We start from the raw sequence: 20,916 nt of genomic DNA, 5'->3' as shown, positions 1-20,916 counted from the left end.
AAAAAATAATGAACAATAGAATAAAGTCCAAAAATTTAAAAGAAAAAATAATTGCATACGCTTAGCTTTTGATTTGAAAAAAATAAATTGTATTGACTTAATTTTTGAATCTAAAAAATAATTTAAAATTTGAAATTAGAAGTTTTTTAACTGACACAATTAATATAAGTACTTTTAGTGTTTGGAAAGAAAGGCAAGAAATGTAATTACGTCTTAATTGACTAGAAATCTCTCTATATATATACATGTATCTATATGTAGTTGTGAAAATTTGAGATGTAGTTGTACATTCTTTTAAATTATTTTTTGCATTTCAATGAGAAATGGTATGATAGTTAAACTTTTTAAAGTGATATAATTTAATATACTCAACGAGATATTTTAATATGAAGCAATTAGAAATAATATTTTAATATTATCCGTGCATCGCATGGGTACGTATACTAGTTTAAGTAAAATTAAAACAAACATAATATTTAAACTAACAATACTATACAATACCATGAGTAACAACCATCCAAACACATCATAGCACGAGTGAAAATTAAATGGCAGATAAAAATGATAACTCACTTGCACGTACGCCCTTACAAAGGTTATAAAAATTTAGAGTCCGACTAATTGAAATTCGCATTGTGTAGGCTTCATTTGGGGGAAACACTTCTTTTTAAGGATTGTTCATATCCAGAGATCGAACTCGAGATCTCTGGTCAAGGAAGGAAAAGTCACATTCATTGCATCACATCCTTTGATAGTTAAGTTTTTCTCGAAATTATTTTTTTATATTTTATTTTATCTCTCTAACCAATTAAATTTAAATTTGGTAATATCCTTTAAAAGAGAAGAACATAGTAATATTACTTAAAAATAAGGACATTGGAGCACGATGTATACTTTTATTAATACTAAAATTGCTGAAACACAACATTGCAAATGTCCCCCTAGAAATTAAAAAAGTCTTGCTACAAGGAAAAACTAATACAAGATGTGGAAATTATCATAAAATAATCTAATATAAGATGTGGAAATAAGCATTAAACACTTCATCCTCACTCATCATCCTTGGATAGCTTAATCACCTGAAATTAAATAACATAATACAACATTAGGCATGTAATCATATATGAAAGAACTACTAATGCTATTTTAATGAGTATGTCAAAATCTAAAATGACAAATAAAAATGTTAACTTACTTGCACACCCTTGCAAGGGCTATTAATGTCACAATAAGATTCGAGAGTGGTCAAGACTTGATTGTCTAAATCCTCAGCATACTTATAGCAAGGACAACTAGTGCCAAGTATGCTCTGAAATGTTGGACAACATGCATCAATCGAAGTTGTATTGAACATGCACGTCTTCACCTTTTCTTTGTCACTAGCTGAGCAGCTTGGAGGAGGTGGGCTCTGTATTCATAAATAAAAAAAAAGAACTATTTTACTAATTCAAAAATAATTTTTAGTAGAATTGTATTAAGAGAAATATATAAGATACTACGATAGAAATATATAAGATGCTACGAGTGTCAAAATCATAGTTGATAGATAAAAATGAAACCTTACCATCTTGCAAGGGCTATCGACATCACAATAAGCTTCAAGAGTGATCAAGACTTGATTGTCCAAATCCTCAGCATACTTATAGCAAGGGCAACTAGTGCCAAGTATGCTCTTGAATGTCGGACAACATGCATCAATTGAAGTTGTGTTGAACATGCACGTCTTCACCTTTTCTTTGTCACTAGCCGAGCAGCTCGTTGTCGGGGCAGGAGGAGGCGGGGATGGGGACGGTGGTGGAGGTGGGGGAGAGCGTGGTCGTGGAGGTGGTGGACATGGTCGTGGCCGTGGAGGAGGGCATGGATATGGCCTTGGCCAGGGGAATGGCCACGGCAAATAACATGGGATATCCCATGGGAATATTTGTAACTCGTTCCTATTAGCCGCAGCCTCAACTTCTCTTGCCACGACCGCTTGTTGGTGGCTGCAAAACAAAATTCCAGCCACCACAAACATTATGAACATCTTCATATTTTCCATTTTTCACTTATGAGTAATTTGATTCCAACAATGAAGAGATATAACACATCTATATATACAATTATTAGAGCTATGATGCATGGTAGATATGATATCTATGAAGGGGTAGTTGAAAATAAATTTAATATCAAAGATATCATTTCATCTCAGGATCATGTTTGATTCTTTTGTAATAAAATATTTACAATATTTATTTTATATTTTCTTCGTTCACTTTTACTTATTCAATATTTTTAAAATATATTTCAACTCTTTTTTTTCTAACACATCAAAAAAAATAATTATTTTTTAATTAGTTATTCCAGAAATTATTTTCCAAGACCTAAGAGGATACATACATCTCAAATAATATAGATATTATGATCAAATACTCATATCAATCTTTATTTCTTAAGAGGCATGCAAAGAATAAAATGGAGAAAAAAAAAGGAGTATATATTAGAAAATAGGTTGTGTTTCTAAATTAAATGTCTAATAATTTTAAAATTTGAAAATATCAATGATATCATTAATTAGTAAAACTCTATGATTTGCATTATTGCATAGTAGTAGTAGTAGAGTTATTGAAATTAAATAGTCAAAATATTAGGTAACGCACATCAATATCCAAAAAAGAAAAAACATCTTTTAAATGACACAATAAATTTCTACGGTTCTAGAGAATGATAATTGGATATATATATATATATATATATATATATATATAGTAGCAGAGTCAGAAATTTTATTAAGGGAGTTCATAAATGAACATACGAACTAATCAAAGGGGGTTCGACATCTACTATATATACATAAAAATAATTTTAACCATATATATATAAAATAATTTTCTATCGAAGGAGGTTTGGATCAACCTCAATTGTAAGTGTAGCTCCGCCCCTGTTAATATATATTCCGTCTATTCATATAATATGATTTTTTTAGCTTAGACACACCATTTTGAAGTACATTTATTGATCCCAATAAAGGAAGATGTAACTTAAGATTAATCAACGAGGTAAAGAATTAAAATGTGGATAAGGGTATAAAAAAAATAAAATCTTGATTATGTAAAAGAATTACTTATTTTAAATTAAATATAAAAGTTAAAGACTTCATTTTTTAGATGGCTTTAAATTTTTCTCCTTGAATCAAGGATATTTCAGAAATAACCCTTTATGTGACGTATAAATAGTTACACTCTACGCTTTTAAAACCTTATTTTGTATTATAATGAATATATTGTTACAATATAAAAGCTAAAAAAACATCATATGATAAGAACTTAAGGGAGTAATTACTTAACATTATGACATATCTATATGTAATAATTTTTTGAAGATAATATATGGTAGGTGTGGCTTTAGAATAGGGGTAGTTGATGATTAATTTAATATTAATATCACATGCATAGAAAGATTAAATTATTGATTGATTTTTGTGGATAGTAGCCTAGTAGGTGTGTGATATTTTTCTGATAAGGTACTGTTTATTTATCAAGTTGGCTATTTTATATTATCAGGTCAGGGACGGACCTAGGCATATTTTTGAGTGTTCCGACATTCATTAAACTCGACGTAAAATAGATATAATCATATATAAAATATATGAAATTAGGTATAAATTATATAAAAGCATCTACTAAACAAGAGGTTGGTTAGATGCACTGACATTTACGTTGATTTTAAGGTTATCTACTAGTAGGTACGCTCCAGATTCAAACCTGATTAAAGTGATTTTTTATTTTTTTCTCTAGTAAACACTCACACTTTTAAAATCTTAGATCTGTCACTGTATCAGGTAAATTAAAGAGTTGCACCAATACTAAAAGTAGAATCCTATGCGACTATAAGAAAATTAGTCATTGTTTCCCATTATAAAGTAAATTAAAGAATAAAGCATCTAATATTCTTGAATTATGATCAAATTTACTATGATACACTTCAAATTTTTTACGATACATTTCAACTTTTTAGAGGTTCTATTAATTCTATGAACTAAATTTTAGCATATTTTTGTCAGTCTTATTAGTTGAAGTGGCATCTTGAATGTGAATTTCATTTTATCTAATAAAGGTGTCACATCAATACAAAAAGGATACAAAAATACGTTAAAACTAAGTTCTAAAGTTGAAGTGTGTCATCACAATTTTGACTATAATTTGAGGAACTGAATGCTTATGTCGAAATTAACATCTAACTTTTCAATGTTTTGTCTCTCATTACAATTAATGAAACGATTCTCCATATCTCAAATGATATTAAACTTACAAGAAGTAATTTTTCCATATTTCAAATTCTTCACGGCTCAAAATATTACTCCCTCCATTTAAAAAAGAATGACCTACTTTTCTTTTCAGTCTGTTTTTTTTTTTAAAAATGATCTTTTTTCTTGTTTGACAATACTTTAATTTCAACTTTTCACATAGCATGTTTAGGGCCACAAGATTAAAGAATATTTTGATACATTTGACACAATTTTAATTTAAGGCTACAAGATTCAAAAGTTTTCTTTATATTCTTAAACTTTGTGTCAAGTCAAAATAGTTCATTCGTTTTAAAACAGAGAGGAAAGTACTAAAATTACAAAAAGTAGGTCTTTCATGCTTCAAATAATAGGGTGTGTGCGTGTGTGGGATGGCGGGGGGTGGAGGGCGGGGGGATTTGCATTAAAATTCAAAATTCGTGAAGGCTTTGCTAACGAATACAAAGGCAACGATTGTTGAAGTATATGATACTTATAAATTTAAATAGATAAATGAAATAATATATAATGAAGGATAACTCCAAAAAAAAAAAATGTTAATAAGTGTATATTTTGACATTAACCCTTTAATCTTTCACATCATTGATTTCTCACCAATAACTTAATACTCCTTCCGTTTTATATTAGTTGATCCTTGTGAATTTGACACACCTATTAAGAAAATATTAATTGGGGGTTTATTTTATCAAATTAGTCTTATTAATTATGCTTTAAAATATTAACTTGAGTAAGTACATTTTGTTTAGTCATTTAATGTTAAGGGTAGTATTGAAAAAATATAATAAAATCTTCTTGATTTTATCAAAGAAACAACTAAATTGAAATAAATATTTTTAGAAAGAGCGTCAACTAAAATGAAACGGAGGGAGTGCTATGTATAAGTGTTTGTGTCATTGTCTCTCTTTGTGGGTAAAAATGTACTAAAATATTTCGAAAAATGCTCGAATGAAGACATATGTTTGCTCGATTTTTCCATCAATTTTTTTCTTTTATGGGTTTGGATTTTCATTATTTGATCATAAGTAGACGTATCGAATCAAAATAATTAAATCTCCAATATTAAATTTCGATTTCAAAATTTTATTTAGTGTTAAAATAAATCTAATGTTTAGCACATCAAGTTTAAATTTTGGTATGCTATGCATAATTATGTAGTTGTTCTTTTTCCATTCTTAAATATCTCATTAAATTTTGTTCTCAATTTTTTTTCCCCTTTTATTCTTAAATTCTACGGAGTATTTTATAGTGTCATTTTCAATCAGTTATGCATTTAATAAATACATTGTACTTGTCCAAAAATAAATTTTATCTCATATGAATTGATGTTCCGTACGTGCAAACATGTGTTTGGATTTGAATTCTGAAAATAAAAAATAATTTATCTTTCAAAATAAAACCTTTTGATATGAGCTTGAATATATATATATATATATATATATATATATATATATATACTCCTTCGTTTTATTTTACTCGTTCCAATTTGACATTGGATATTGCTTAAGAAAAAAAATTAATGACATGACTATTTTACTATAATACCTCTATCAATTAATGTTTACATTTTAATTTGAAGAAAAAAATAATTAATACTAAGGTAAAAAAAAAAAAATTGTTTTGTCTGGATTAATAAAAAATGATAAGTAAAATGAGAAATTAAATTAAAAAATTTAAAACGAGTAAAATGGAAGAAAGGGAGTGTATATATATATCAAAACAATCACTTGTCTTCTCTTATTTTGCTCAAAAGACCACTCAAACAAAAAAATGATACATTCAAATTCCTTTAATGACGCTGACACCTGATTTTTAAATATAAATAAAAATAAAAATGTTAAACTCAACTTATTTTGACCAAAAATCTCATACATTATCCTTTAAGGTCCAAAATTAGGTTACAAAATCAAGACGTGGCGCATTCATATTATATTCATTAGTTGTTTATATTTATTGTAAAGATATTTTTCGAAAGTATAAAAGCTCCAAAAAGATGCTCCCAAACTCACCTTCATTTAATTAAATGTCCAAAATATTAAATATTTTTTTGAGAGATAAAAGGACTTCGCATAACATATTAAAGAATTTTATGATCGAATATTTGGTTGGATAGGAGGTTTTAGTTAAGATAGGTTTAATTTAATACTCTTATTTAAAAATCAGGTGTCACATCATTAATAAATAATTGAATATATCACTTTCCTGCTTGAATGATACTCATTAAGTAGTAAAATAAGAAAAAAGATTTTTTTTTTTCTGATATAAAAGAAGGAAAAAAAAAAACCAACATCCTGGGATAATTTTTAATAGTTGAATGACCATTTAAGCACTTATAAATAATTTTCAGTATTAAATTTTTAGCCACTCAATTCAATAAAATATAGTTTTATTAGCACTAAAATTGCTGATACACAAGATTACAAGTGTACCCATAGAAACTAAAGGGTCTTATAAGTTACAACAAGGAAAGGGTAAAAAAAAAAGTAAACAATTAGCAAGAGACTTTTCAACAGAAAGAGAAATTAACAACAATTAATCTAATACAAGATTTGGAATTAAGCATTAAACACTTTTATTCATCCTTGGATAGCTTAATCACCTGAAATTAATTAACAAAATACAACATTAGGTATGTATTTATAAATGAAATAACTACTAATGCTTTTAAATGAGTAGTAGTTTTCTTAGTGTCCGTTTGACCATGAAAAATAATGACTTACTTGCACACCCTTGCAAGGGCTACCAAAATCACAATAAGCTTCAGCTGTGATCAAGACTTGATTGTCCAATTCCTCAGCATACTGATAGCAAAGGCAACTCTTACCGAGTATGCTCTGGAATGTTGGACAACATGCATCAATTGAAACTGTTTCGTTAAAGCATTTTTGCACCTTTAGTTTGTCACTAGCTGAGCAGGCCGCTGTTGGGCGAGGAGGAGGTGATTTCGGGGGAGGAGGCTGTATTCATAAATGAAAGAATTACTTTACTAATTCGAACAAATAATTTTAATTAGAATTTCATAAAGAGAAATGTATAAGATAGTACGTGATTTTGTTGCAAAATATTAAATGGTAAATAAAAATGATAACTTACTGGAACTCCCTTGCACGGGGTACTGAAATCACAATAAGCTTCGGCAGTGATCAAAACTTGATTGTCTAAATCCTCAGCATACTGATAACAAGGGCAACTCTTACCAAGTATGTTCTGAAATGTTGGACAACATTCGTCAATTGAAACTGTTTCGTTAAAGCATTTCTGCACCTTTTGTTTGTCACTAGACGAGCAGGACATTGCCGGGCGGGGAGGAGGTGACCGTGGTGGTGGAGGTGGTGGTGGTGATCTCGGTGGTGGAGAGCATGGTGGTGGAGGTGGTGGTGCACATGGTCGTGGTCGTGGTCGCGGCCTTGGAGGAGGGCATGGTCTTGGCCACGGATACGGCCACGGCCAATACTGACATAGAATATCAAATGGGGAGGAGCTCAATGAATCGCTTTCATCGTTGGTCGTGACCAAGGCGATATCTTGCGCCTTTGTCACCTGGTGATGGCTGCAAAATAATATTGCAGCCACCACTAACATCATGAGCATCTTCATAATTGCCATTTTTCACTAATGAATAGTTTGTACAATGAAGTGATAAAATCACATCTATATATATAATTAAATTATTAGAGTTAAGATGGTAGGTTGATCATGAGTTCAATAGTATAGATCCATGTGCACATAGAATATTATTTCTTCCAAAGAACCCTATGATTAATTAATATCTATCCATTCCTTTAGGATCATGTCTCATAGTATTATTTTTGATAAAATACTTATTATTTTATATATTCATTTTTCAATTACTTCTATATATAATCTGATCTCTCTATATGAACCATCATTTATAATATTATTTCATGATTAAAATGACAATTTTCATATTATGTTATATAACATTTTACTATAACAACTAAAATATATCCGTACACACAACATTATATTAGGATATAGGTTGTGTTTCCGAAAAAAATATTTCCTTTGATTTATTTACAACCATGAATGAGCAATAAATTAGACAAAGAATTAGGTAACTCGCATCAATATCCTGGAAAAGTAACATCTTTAAATGATACTATAAATTTCTTGGGCTCAAATAATTATTTAATTGTATTTGAACCATTATGTTTCAAAACTATGTCTTTATTAACACTATTCTTTTTCAAAACGTCCAATATTTTCTTAAGAATTAGGGCCTCTTGAAAATAATTCCCTTTAAATTATAATTATGAATTCAAGTCGTAGAATCTATTGTAAATATTTGTGTCACGATAGACTTCTTGTAAGATTATGAAAATATGTTACCACACTAAAGCAGAGCACTAAATTAATTTAATATGATTAGAATTTAATGAGGGGGGAAAGGAATTATGTAACAGGTCTAAAATTATATTTTCAACTAATAGATATTATTTTATACGGATTTTCTCTTTTCTATTGTACTGTATTTTTCATGGGAAAAAAGTTTAAAATATATCCAAACTTTAGTGAAATTTATTGTAACACGCCTAAATTTTGTAAGGATCCTATGACCCCCTGAATTATTTATTAGTGTATTTAGTGACATTTATAAGCTAATAAAAAATAAAATACGCTAATAAATAAATAAATAAAAGTTTAGTGCAAATAACTATCAGTAAAATATGTTAATAAATAATCTAGGGGGGTCATAGGACCTCCACAAAGAGGGTCATACGACCTCCGCAAAATTCAGACATGTTATAACAAATTTCGTCAAAATTTAGATATATTTCAGATCATTTTTTTTATTTTTCATTAAGTTTTCATATATATTAATTAGAATTTATAAGTCTTTTTGAACTATATAATGTCCTTTCATGTAATTTTAGATCCACGAATCCATCTTTTCTTTTAATACCTTTACTTGCCAAAATTTTCTTACATAAATAAATTATAAATAAATATAATAAATATCCAAATCATATCTCAATTGATCTTCTCACATTTCAAAATATTCTAAATACATAAAAGATGTGGTAGGTGGAAAAAAAGCAAAGGACATACAGTGGTAGGTGGTGTAGACAAATTATTGTTATTGCACGTGATTAAAAAAGTGTTCATATATCAAGGACAATAATGTATGACATCCCACTAAGTACTATAAAATATTTTATAATTAAATGCTATACTTTCATTTCACGTGGTAAACTAAAAATTGACTTATTAATTTTATCAAGTATTTGTCATTATTTTGATTTTTTTTATAGTCGTATTATTTGAATCAGCTTTTGCGTATTTCAACTAATTAATGAGATATCTTTCACCACTTTATATGTCTTTTTATTATCGTGGTATCTGAATCAATTTTCATGCACCTCAATTAATTCTACGGAATATATATCACCTCCCACCAGCAATAAGTATAGGCAGTTGTATCCACCAAGGTTAATATAATGAAGAAGAAATCACCTGGTGTAGACACATGATTTTTGACCTCCTCTGAATTTAATATATTTTTCGGCATTAAATAATTTTATTTTTATCCAATATTTATCTTAGTTTTTATTATATTTTTAATAAATTTTGGTTGAAAATAAATAAAAAATAATAATAAATAAAGTTACATTTTTATATATATATATTTTATTTTATTTTTAAATAATACAAAAAACTTTTCAAAAAATATTTTCTTTTAATTTAGATCTTTATAAATAAGCTAGTAATTTTATTTTCTCTTAATTATATTTTATTTTAAGTTAGTTATATTTTTATTATATTTTTCTTAAGTATAAAAAATTAATTAGTTAATATTATTTTATTATTATTTATTTTATATATAATTTATTTATTTATTAAAATAAAAGGAAGATCATTATCTAAAAAAAATAAAAAAATTGAAGATGATCCTATCCTATCTGAATAAAAATTGTTTCCCCAAGAACCCTACTATTTAAAGACTTTTCTCTCCAGAAAAAATCAAGGTACAGTCTATCATCAAACATTTTTTACACTGCATCAGACAAAGAAAAATAGAGAGAAATCAGATAAAAAGAGAAGGAAAACAAACAACAAGAGAAGGCAAATTCACGGACAAAAATCAAAAGGGTAAAAATAACATTCGGTGAAAGGAGAAGTCATATTAGAAAAACACAAGACACAACTTGAGAAAACAACCAGACAAAGAAACAAACACTGAACAAAAAACAGGGAGACAACAAAAAACAAAAAAATCAAAAATAAAAGGCCGAGAGGAAAACCAAACAAAACCAGAAAAAAGAAATCAAAAAATAAAGAGAAAAAGTGAAAAGTTGAAGTCGAGTTCGTGTTTGAGTTTCTGGTAACGATTGTTTCTTGCTTCTTACTCTATTTAAATCATCACAGGTTTATCTTTGAATCTGAATCATTTTTATATTATAAATTTTATTGTTAAAAGGCATGAATGAAAACTATTTGAATAATCTCAATACACTATTTAATATGTATATTTGATAATTTGATTACATGAATCTTTTCTTGCTATATGTTATACTATTAATTTGTCGAATGTTTATTCAGTAGATATGTTGAATATTACAATACTGTATGTTAATTTCATCAATTTTTTTTAAATGAAACAGAAAAGAAAAGCGAAAAAAAATGATATGCACGCCTATATATATTATACACAGTGACGAGGTACAACAATAAACTGCAAACTCCGTTACTCCAAAATGGCGGCACCCCAACTGTTCATCAACCCTTATCACACGTGAATGGTTGAAAAATTCGACATAGTACCCAAACCAAAGATGACTAATATCCGTGTTAGTTTCAAGGCAAAATTCCCACTAAAAGGGGTTGTTAGGATTAAGTCGTATGATGATCTATATGTGTTTCTTGATTTTAATAATGGAAAAGGTTCAAAAATATTCCTGAACTATCTGAAATAGCTCAAAAATGCTCCTCGTTAGATTTTTGGCTCAAAAATATTCCTCCGTTAAATATTTGATTCAAAAATACCCTTCCCTCTAACGGAATTTAGAAAAGGATCAAAAATACCCCTAAACTATCTGAAATGGGTCAAAAATACTCCTCTGTTAAATATTTGGCTTAAAAATACCGCTTCCCTTAACGAAATTAAATTATTTCGATTGAATTAAACCTTAACTTTAACTTTTTAACCCTAATACTTTAATTTTTTTAACATAAAAGTATTTTCTTAATTTTAAAAATAAGATAATGAAAAAAAAGTATTTGAATTATAATATAAATTGGTTGAATTTTATTTGAAAAATAAACATACATTTATTCAAAAAAGGTATTTTCACTTTACCTCTTTTTAATCTTTAAAGAAATATAAATTTTCACTTAAAGAAATTAATGAAATAAAAATTAAATGATGAACTTTATATAAATTAAAGAAATAATTGAAATAATTTAATTTCGTTAAATACCCATCTGTTAAATATTTAACTCAAAAATACCCCTCCCCTTAACGAAATTAAATTATTTCGATTGAATTAAACCCTAACTTTAACTTTTTAATCCTAATACTTTATTTTTTTTTACATAAAGGTATTTTTTTAATTTTAAAATAAGATAATGAAAAAAAAGTATTTGAATTATAATATGAATTGGTTGAATTTGATTTGGAAACTAAACATACATTTATTCTAAAAAGATATTTTCACTTTACATCTTTTTAATCTTTAAAGAAATTAACGAAATATAAATTAACGAAATTAACAAAATATAAATTTTCACTTAAAGAAATTAACGAAATATAAATTAAATGATGAACTTTATATAAATTAATGAAATAATCGAAATAATTTAATTTCGTTAAGGGAGGGGTATTTTTTAGCCAAATATTTAACAAGGGGGTATTTTTGACTCATTTCAGATAGTTCAGGGGTGTTTTTGATCCTTTTCCGAATTCTGTTAGAGGGAGGGGTATTTTTTAGCCAAATATTTAACGGAGGGGTATTTTTTAGCCAAAAATCTAACGAAGAACATTTTTGAGCTATTTCGAATAGTTCAGGGATATTTTTAAGTCTTTTCCGTTTTAATAATGAAGAGGATTATGAATGTGTGTTATTGAAAAAAAAAGTTGTTGCTAGTGCTGTTATGGAGTTATTTTAAGTGGACCCCACAATTCCATGATCATCAATTTACAAAAACATTTAGGGGTCGTTTGGTACAAAGAGATGTTATCCATGGATTAACAATACAGGGATTAGCAATGTAGGGATTAGTAATGCAGAGATTAGTAATACAGAAATTATTTTTTATCAAGTGTTTGGTGTATTATATTAAAACATAGATATATCATATATTGTGTTTGGATTTAAAACTCTACAAAATCCTTTTTACAACTACACCCTCAAATTTTTTTGAAATTTTCTACTTCATTTAACTAGTCAAATTACTCACCCTTTGCATGATCTTATAGAAAAGTTAAAATATGAATAATAATTTTTACTTTGCTTAGTTAAACATTTATCTTTTTTTCAAAAAAAATTGAGTCTATTTGATCAAGATAAATTCAAAACAACAAATAATTGTCATATTATACAGAAATAATTTTTAAAAATGCAAAAGCACATTATATAAGAACATCACGGATCGTTGATAATATAGTTTTAGATTTTCAAATTATATATTTATTTGACAATAATCTTTTCTATATAAATTAATCCATTTGTAAATTAAATAATTATAGAATAGCATAAATGTAGTTCTCATTCGACGCTATCAACCAATATAAGGAAGAAAATGATATTTAAGCACTTGATCAGCATATGCAAAAAAAAAAAAAAAAAAGAGGTTGCAAATTAATGTAACATAACAATCAAATTTTTAGTGATTAGATTTAAAATGGAACTAAAAGAAAAAATTTAATAAAAAGAATTGAGGGGTAGTTAAGTCATTTAATTCTCTTATCCATGTATTATTATGTCATGGATAAGTAATCTCATGGTTTTCTAGGTATAAGATAATACACCATATGGTGTATTGGTTATCCATGGATAAGAAGAGATTGAATTAAGTTGTGCAACCAAACGATGTATTAGGTTGGATTATATTTTAATACATGGACTATTTTAAATAATACATCCTACCAAACGTGTCCTTAGTTTTATGGATTTAGATAATACCAAAGAAAGAGGTGATGATAAAAATATAAATTCATGGGATATATTAATTTATTAAAAATGAATGTTAATGACAAAATTTATTTTCTGTATGTGTTTTTCTTAAATAATTATATGTATTTGATAGTAGACTTAGCATGTCACTATTTTTCTTTACAGTATTATTTTCTGTTATTAATGTCTTCTTACAAAAAGAAATATGCATAATCATTTCGTGATTTGACTTTTAAAGAGGAATTTCGAGTGGAATGAGTTACGAGGATTTATTCAAATTCGCTGTGCTAATAAAAATGAAAAAGAGAATAAAAAATGAATAGATAAGATATATTTTGAGTTTATAAAAGACAAATCAATGTCTTTAATGCTAAATTTTAGACATATTTTCGTGAACTTTCATCTCAATTAAGAATGCGGCGTACGCATCTTTCTGAGATATTTAAAATTCAAGGATGCAATAATGCACCCTGACAAATATTTTTCTAAAATTAACTTGACAAATATTTTTAAACTTTCACCGATTTATTTAATATGAAATAATAGATAAGTTTTAGAATAATAAAATGAACGATTTTAGGCCTTAACATAATTTATTAAAGTATATTAAATCAAGGTAAGTCAATAAAAGCGACCGTACTAGAACCACGGGACTCGAGGGGTGCCTTACACCTTCCTCTTGGTCAACAGAATTTCTTACCCGATCTTCTATTTTTGCAGACCAACATAGAGTCATTTCCTTTTGATTAAGAATTAAAAAAGGTGACTTGAAACACCAAAATTCAATTTCAAGTGGCGACTCTGTAAATAAATTAATTCCCATTCAAAACTGTCGCTTTAATTGAAAAAACCCTTCGACTTGATCCCTTCGGACGGAAAAAGGAGTGTGACACCTGATGTTTTTGTCTCAACTAAAATTTAAACCTGAGACGTCACCATTCTCACCCGTTTCATGTTAATTTTTGTTAAGGTAAGATCCTTAATGATATCATAAAATTATTTGAGAACATTTTTGAAATACATAAATAAAATACATCTATGAGATGTGAAAGACATTATTAAGCTCCTCACAATATTTAATAGTGTATATAATTTTTTTTTGTTGCTAATAACAAATTCCTTTTTGAATTCTTATCGGAAAAGCATTTACAAAAACTCTTTTTAGAGAAAGAGCTTTTAAGGAAAACTACGACAGTTAATAAATTAGTACAGTTTTTCAAATAACAATTAATCAATTCATAAAAGTTAAAAGTTTCTACTTACCCTTTTGTTTAATCGATAAATATGACGAAAACATGTCAAATCAAAAAATAAATTAAGTTAATTTTTGGAATGAATGTCCTATCAAATTTTGAAATCTAAACTAAAATAAAGTGAAATATATAAAGACAAAATAAGCAGGTAAAAAGTGAGTTTGGTTGGTAAAAAAGAAACTTTTTCTCTTGAATGTGACAAATAACTTTATTGAGATTCACGTGACTCATAAAATAAAAATAAACTAAATCCACGAAGAAAAATTTGTAATTTATTGAGATTCCAAGTTACTACACATTATTATAAATATTTTTTTATTTTATTTAAAAATTTTAAAATTGAAGTCGAATTGTATTCGGTTATAATTTTTACAAGTAATGTTTGATTGTTTCATATTATAGTTCTTCAGTGTATCTCTACCTCTCTTAAAAGCATCTGTCGTCAACATTTCACACCTCTGCATTGGGCATCCATACATCTCCTCATCACATATCAAACTTTGTTTCTCGCATTTTGTCTTTCACCTTGTCTCGAATAACTCCTAGTATATTCACACATCCATTTCAACATACTTATTTCTGTCACTTGCATCTTCTAAACGTGAGATTTCTTGATTGACCAACACTTAACCCCATATAACATATTCGATTTAACCATCACTCTGTAAAACTTGCGTTTGAGTTTTGGTGGCATTTTCTTGTCACACAAGACTCCAGATGCCAGCCTTCATTTCATCCACCTTATACCAATACGATGAGCGATATTTCCATCGATTTTTTCATTTTCTTGGATTACATACTCAAGCTAGTTGAAACTATCTTTCTTTTGAATGACATGTACAAGTCTTACTTTCACGTCAGTCTTATCTGTTATATCAATGAAATTGCAATTCACATATTATGTCTTGGTGTTGCTCTCCCTGAACCCCTTAAACCCTAGTATATATTAATAGAAATATACTAATTACTGTTACAGTATTCTTTTAATGAACGAAACGACAATGAACAAAGAAAAACCACTAAAAGAATTTTATAACAATGTAATTTTTAGTCATCCGTAAAGATTTTTCTTTTTCAGCTATTAATGATTGACTTTTTTCAGATCATAATTGATTTATAATGAGCAGAATAAGATTGTTAGAGATATAAGTTTTTAGGGAAAGAGTCAAAAATATTCTTTTATTTTAAAAAATTGGCTAATTTTACCGTTATGAAAATTTGTATTTGTACCCTTCTAACTAACGGAATAACCCAAATCAACATAAACGATCCGTTTTAAAAAAGAAACCCATATCCGACCCGACCCATCAAAGGGGACCCAAACATTATACACTGTACGCAGTTCTCTCATCTATTTGACTTCAAAAATTAATTGTAAAACAGCCTCCTTATAGTTTGGTCCCGAAAGCTCTTGAGCAAGAGCCAACATACTAGTGCTTTTGCCAGTACCCGAAGGACCTTGCCGAAAGTTTTATATGGAATTGAAAATCCAGCATGAAGAAATTATATGCAAAATCTTTTAGGGATGTAATTTTTCTGCTTTCACGGATTAGACTGGATATATCCATGAATAGTAACATTTGTTTGACATGATTTTGAAGAATTTTTCAGCAAAAGACATTCTGTAAAGTCTTGTCCACTTTTATGTTTATCCTAATTTACTTCACGAACCAAATTTTGAATTAAGTTCCACTGCTACTATGAGCAAATTGCTTTTGCCAATTCAATGTAACACCAGATTTTGAATTAAGCTCCACCGCCACTATGAACAAACTGCTTTTGCCAATTCAATGTGACACCAGATGGACAAAAACGGGTGTAATGTAAAGTCAGATAGATGGGGGAACAGCGTATAGTGTGTAATGTTTGGGTCCCCTTTGATGGAGCGGGTCGGATATGTTTTTTTTTAAACGGGTCATTTAGGGTGATTTGGGCTATTCCGTTAGTTAGAAGGGTATAAATGTAAACTTTCATGACCTCAAAGTATGACTGAGGATAAAATTAATCAATTTTTTAAAGTTGAGAAATATTTTTGATCATTTTTCCAAGTTTTTAATATTAAGGGTTGATTAGTATGCAGACTAAATCATCTTAAAATTACAGTTCTTGATATAATTCCTAAACTAAGTTATCTCACATGAGAGATAGGATATAAAAATCTCAAATTAGATGGGATAAGATGGGACATTTTAGAATTAAATATGAGAGAAGATTTATTAAGTGTTTGACAGATGATCTACCAAATAAAATATAAATTATATCACATATTTAATCATGAAATATTTTATCTTATCCTCCGTAACAAACAACCCTAAAATATTTTTTTTTTTCAAATACTATGAGTGAAACAACAGGAGTAATATTTTGTTAGATATCAAGATCATGGGTCTTGATAAACAAAAAGATATCAAGGCCACGATGAAATTCTCCACTTTATTTTAAGAAAAAGTTTCATCATTCATCAATATTATATTAATGGTAAATCTCCCCCCACATGATTTGGATCTACAATTGTTACATTTTTATTCATCTTTATTTCTTTTACTTATTTTTTTCATTTTATTCATTTTATTAATGTCCACATCAAACGTATGATTGTTGACTTAGCTTAATTTACAATATGATTTTTAGTATAATGTTTTATTCAAAGAGAGTCGTTTCTATATCTTCGATTTTATTTTTCTTCAAGTTTGAACCTAATTAAACTCTAAAATTATTTTAGTTTGTATTATACGAGTGAAATAATGTTAAATAATTTTTTTTTTTAGATAGGAAAAGTGAAATCTATTTGAAGTATTATTTCACTCATGATACCTCGTGATGATGAAATATATAAAATTTTTACTCCATCGCGTATGCTTGAAGTTGATTCTGACGTAGCTAAATTTGCAAACTATATATACACTGCAATCCCAAAAATTGTCTGTATATACATTGGCCCAAAACTCAAAGCATGAAATAGAAGTCCTAAAGAGAAGCCCAATCAACTTTGAGCCTCAGTCCAAGCCCAACAGGCCCATCATTAATGTGTTTGAGGTCCTTTGCTTCTGTTTAGGATCCGTTTTGACATGATTTTTTGTTGTAAAAACAACATAAATCTTGACAGTATGGAGCTTAATTACAAAAAATTACGATATTTTATATAATTACTGAAAATCTCAATTTTGAATCTGTCGAGATACATAATTAGCTCCCGATACATTCAACGAAGATACATTTTTTCCTTTGTAAAGATATATAATTAGCTCATGGTACAATTTTTTTATTTTGATCTGTTGAGATACATAATACATCCAACGAAGATATATGTTCTTCTTGTAAAGATACATAATTAGTTCCTGATATATTTTTTCTGATTTTGAATCTGTCGAGATACATAATTAGTTTTCGATACATCCAAGATATATAATTAGTTGAGATTTTTGTAATTACTTTATAATGATAGGAATTTGTATAAATACGATAAGTTAAGGTGTACATTTAAGTTATTTTTTCTCTTTTAGCTTTTTTAAAAGTAGTGTATTTGATAAGTTTTAACAACATATCCAGGCTACATGATTAATTCTTGCATAACTTAACTTTGTACACATATGAAGCTCACTATGATTAGCGGTGATAAAATCAGCTCATAAAATCATGATCCGTTCAATTCGTTTAGATTTGGGAGAATTAATGACTCGCTTATAAAGTTTACTAACTCAATTCACTTTAACCCGCTTAATTCAATTTATTTCAATACAAGATTGATTGCAGTCCAAATTAATCCATAAATTGTCTAAATATTTTTCAAAAAATATTTTTCTATTTGATAAGTATGTATTATCTAGTCATGATATATAATAACAACAAAAACAACATAACGATTGTAATTTCATAAATGAGGTCCGGCGTGGGTAGGATGTATGCATATCTCATCCCTAACTTTAAGGTAGAGATACTATTTTCGATAGACATTAGCTCATAAGAATAATTAGCAAAGTATAATGGCAAGAATAATATGACAACAAAATAGCAAATATATAACCATAAAAAGAGGAATATTTTTTTTATTAGGTGCTTAGAAAAATTGTGAGAAAAGAAACAAAATTTAAAACTTAGTAAGATTTGGGCTGATTATGTTAAAAGGAATATTTTTCTATTAGGTGCTTAGAAAAATTGAAAGAAACAAAATTTAAAACTTAGTAAGATTTGGGGTGATTATGTTAGGATCCAATGTTAAGTTCATTTCGGCCTAAAATAATTTTATCACCCATCAATTTATTAAATTTAATCCATTTTACTACGTCAAATTCAACACAATCCATTCATTTGGCGAGGTAAAATAGTTAACTGGCTGATCAAGGTTGTTTCAATGAAATTAGAAGTTTAAAACTAAATTTTAATATATGGTCTTAGATATATGCACATAACAAAATTATTATTAATAATTTAAAGCTATTTTTCTTATTTTTTGTCACACCCCTTTTTTAACTCCAAAAAAAATTGCTTTTAGTTCGAAAGGGTTTTTATTATTAAAGTGACAAAATGAAGGTTGTTTCGAAAAAAGATTATTTATAATTTTTTATTGAGAGTCGCCACTTGGCATAATCCGGTGTGCCAAGTCACCTTTGGAAAATCCTTTTCAAAACTGTTTGACTCTTTGAAACTGGTGTGCGAACAGAGATTCTGATTAAAGAATTCTGTTGACCGAGGGGAAGGTGTTAGGCACCCCCCGATCCCGTGGTTCAACCACGGTCGCTTGGTGGAACGTATCGGCTAATTTGACATTATAAAATATATAAACCACATAAACACACGAAACAAATCAAACAAAATTCAAAACGGAAATAATGTCCAATCCGAATTATACAGTCCCAAAGATAAGAAAATACGAAAATATAAATCCTATTCTAGACTAATCCTAAACTATGCTCCAATGCTTACCCGATGCCTTGGGCCTTCATCACGAACGTTTTCCGCCAACATAATACGTCGGGGCATTCCCCGGTGAATAAATACAATGTGTCTCGGGGCATTCCCCGGCTAAATGAATACAATTTCAAGTGTTGTGCAATAAAGTAGAAAATATCCAACATATTCAACATTCCACGCATTCAACCACACATCATTCCTAAACTTGCCTACCCAAGCCTATCGTTTGCCTATCCCGTTCGGCCTATCATGATACTATCGATTTCAACGATGTCAAAATTATTCAACTAACAAATTAAATATTCCAAATAAGATTACGAATTAGCCAATCTTTCACATCATCCTCACAATTAAGATTTACCCTCCAAATTAAACCCAACTTCTTTGATTATCCAACTCACATTATCAATCAATATCAACAATCAACCGCGATGATATAAATCATATCAAAATCAATGAAAACGAAATTCAAACACCAACAAATTTACCACATAAAGTGTTAAATAATTAATTAATGGAAAAGGGATGAAGAGTGGACCTTAGTGTCGCTTTTATTCGAATATTACTCAATTAGACTAGACGAAATCCGCGCCCAAAACCTCGAAGAATGCCACAACCGACTAACTCAGACGAGAATCGAATGATGACTGAGAGAGCATTTGAACGACCTTAACAGAGAAAATTGCGCAATTGCTTAACCCGGTTGAATTTCGTTGGAGTTTGGACTGAGACGATCATTTTCTCTCTCTATTGATATCTCTCTCCCAAACTCGATCTCCCTCTCTCTTCGACCTGTTTAACCCGAACTTGATCTCTCTCTCTGATTAGCTCAATTTCTCTCAGTTCTCATTATTTTTCTCTCACTCTTTTCCCCTCTATTCTTTTTCTCAGTTCATGGTGGGAATTGTGTGTGACGGTGAGGATTAAGAGTGTCTATCAGTGAGTTTTGTGTGTGAATCATGAAGAAGAAAAAGAGAACCCCCTTTTCAGTGAATCCTCCCTAATCTCTTCCTTCCTCTCTATATCTCATCACTGTGTGTGTATATTCCCCCAGCCCGTGGAAATTGTATGGGTGAATTTTCGTATATGTAGCTATGTGATGTGAATATTGTTGTGCTGCTGTGAGGATTCTGTGGTTGGGGAAAAAGGAAGGTGATATCGTCAGTGTATATGCTTCCTTTGAATGAAAAAATGGGTATGTGTGTGCTATTTTAATGTGAAGACGAGGGGAGAGTATTCTTTTTGTGTTTTTCTTGTGTGTTTCCTCTATCCCCCTAGGTGTGGTTCTGTGTAGTATATATAAAAATGGAAGAAGGGAGTGATGGGTATATTCTGTGGG

The 20,916-nt window shown here is 28.7% G+C and overlaps 1 protein-coding gene across 3 annotated transcripts; it reads right to left on the bottom strand.

The window, feature by feature from the left end:
• Nucleotides 1–876: 876 nt before the first annotated feature.
• LOC107873645 (anther-specific proline-rich protein APG) lies at nucleotides 877–7,972 on the bottom strand. 3 transcript variants are annotated; one of them, XM_016720580.2, is made up of 3 exons: nucleotides 7,373–7,971; nucleotides 7,000–7,236; nucleotides 877–1,079 (listed from the first exon to the last, which is right to left on the bottom strand). In XM_016720580.2, the coding sequence occupies exons 1-3, from the start codon at nucleotides 7,883–7,885 to the stop codon at nucleotides 1,050–1,052; spliced, it is 780 nt and encodes a 259-aa protein (XP_016576066.1). In that variant the 5' UTR covers nucleotides 7,886–7,971; the 3' UTR covers nucleotides 877–1,049. The 3 variants fall into 3 exon arrangements, with proteins under 3 accessions (XP_016576066.1, XP_016576078.2, XP_016576072.1); XM_016720592.2 differs by lacking the exons at nucleotides 7,000–7,236; nucleotides 7,373–7,971 and adding exons at nucleotides 1,196–1,408; nucleotides 1,565–2,490; XM_016720586.2 differs by lacking the exon at nucleotides 877–1,079 and adding an exon at nucleotides 6,649–6,878 and having other exon boundaries at nucleotides 7,373–7,972.
• Between the last annotated feature and the right edge of the window lie 12,944 nt (nucleotides 7,973–20,916).

The sequence above is a fragment of the Capsicum annuum genome, chromosome 1 (genome assembly GCF_002878395.1).
Source record: "Capsicum annuum cultivar UCD-10X-F1 chromosome 1, UCD10Xv1.1, whole genome shotgun sequence".
NCBI lineage: Eukaryota > Viridiplantae > Streptophyta > Magnoliopsida > Solanales > Solanaceae > Capsicum > Capsicum annuum.
The sequence above is the reverse complement of the archived record's forward strand: the minus strand, read 5'-3'. Positions and strand labels throughout refer to the sequence as shown.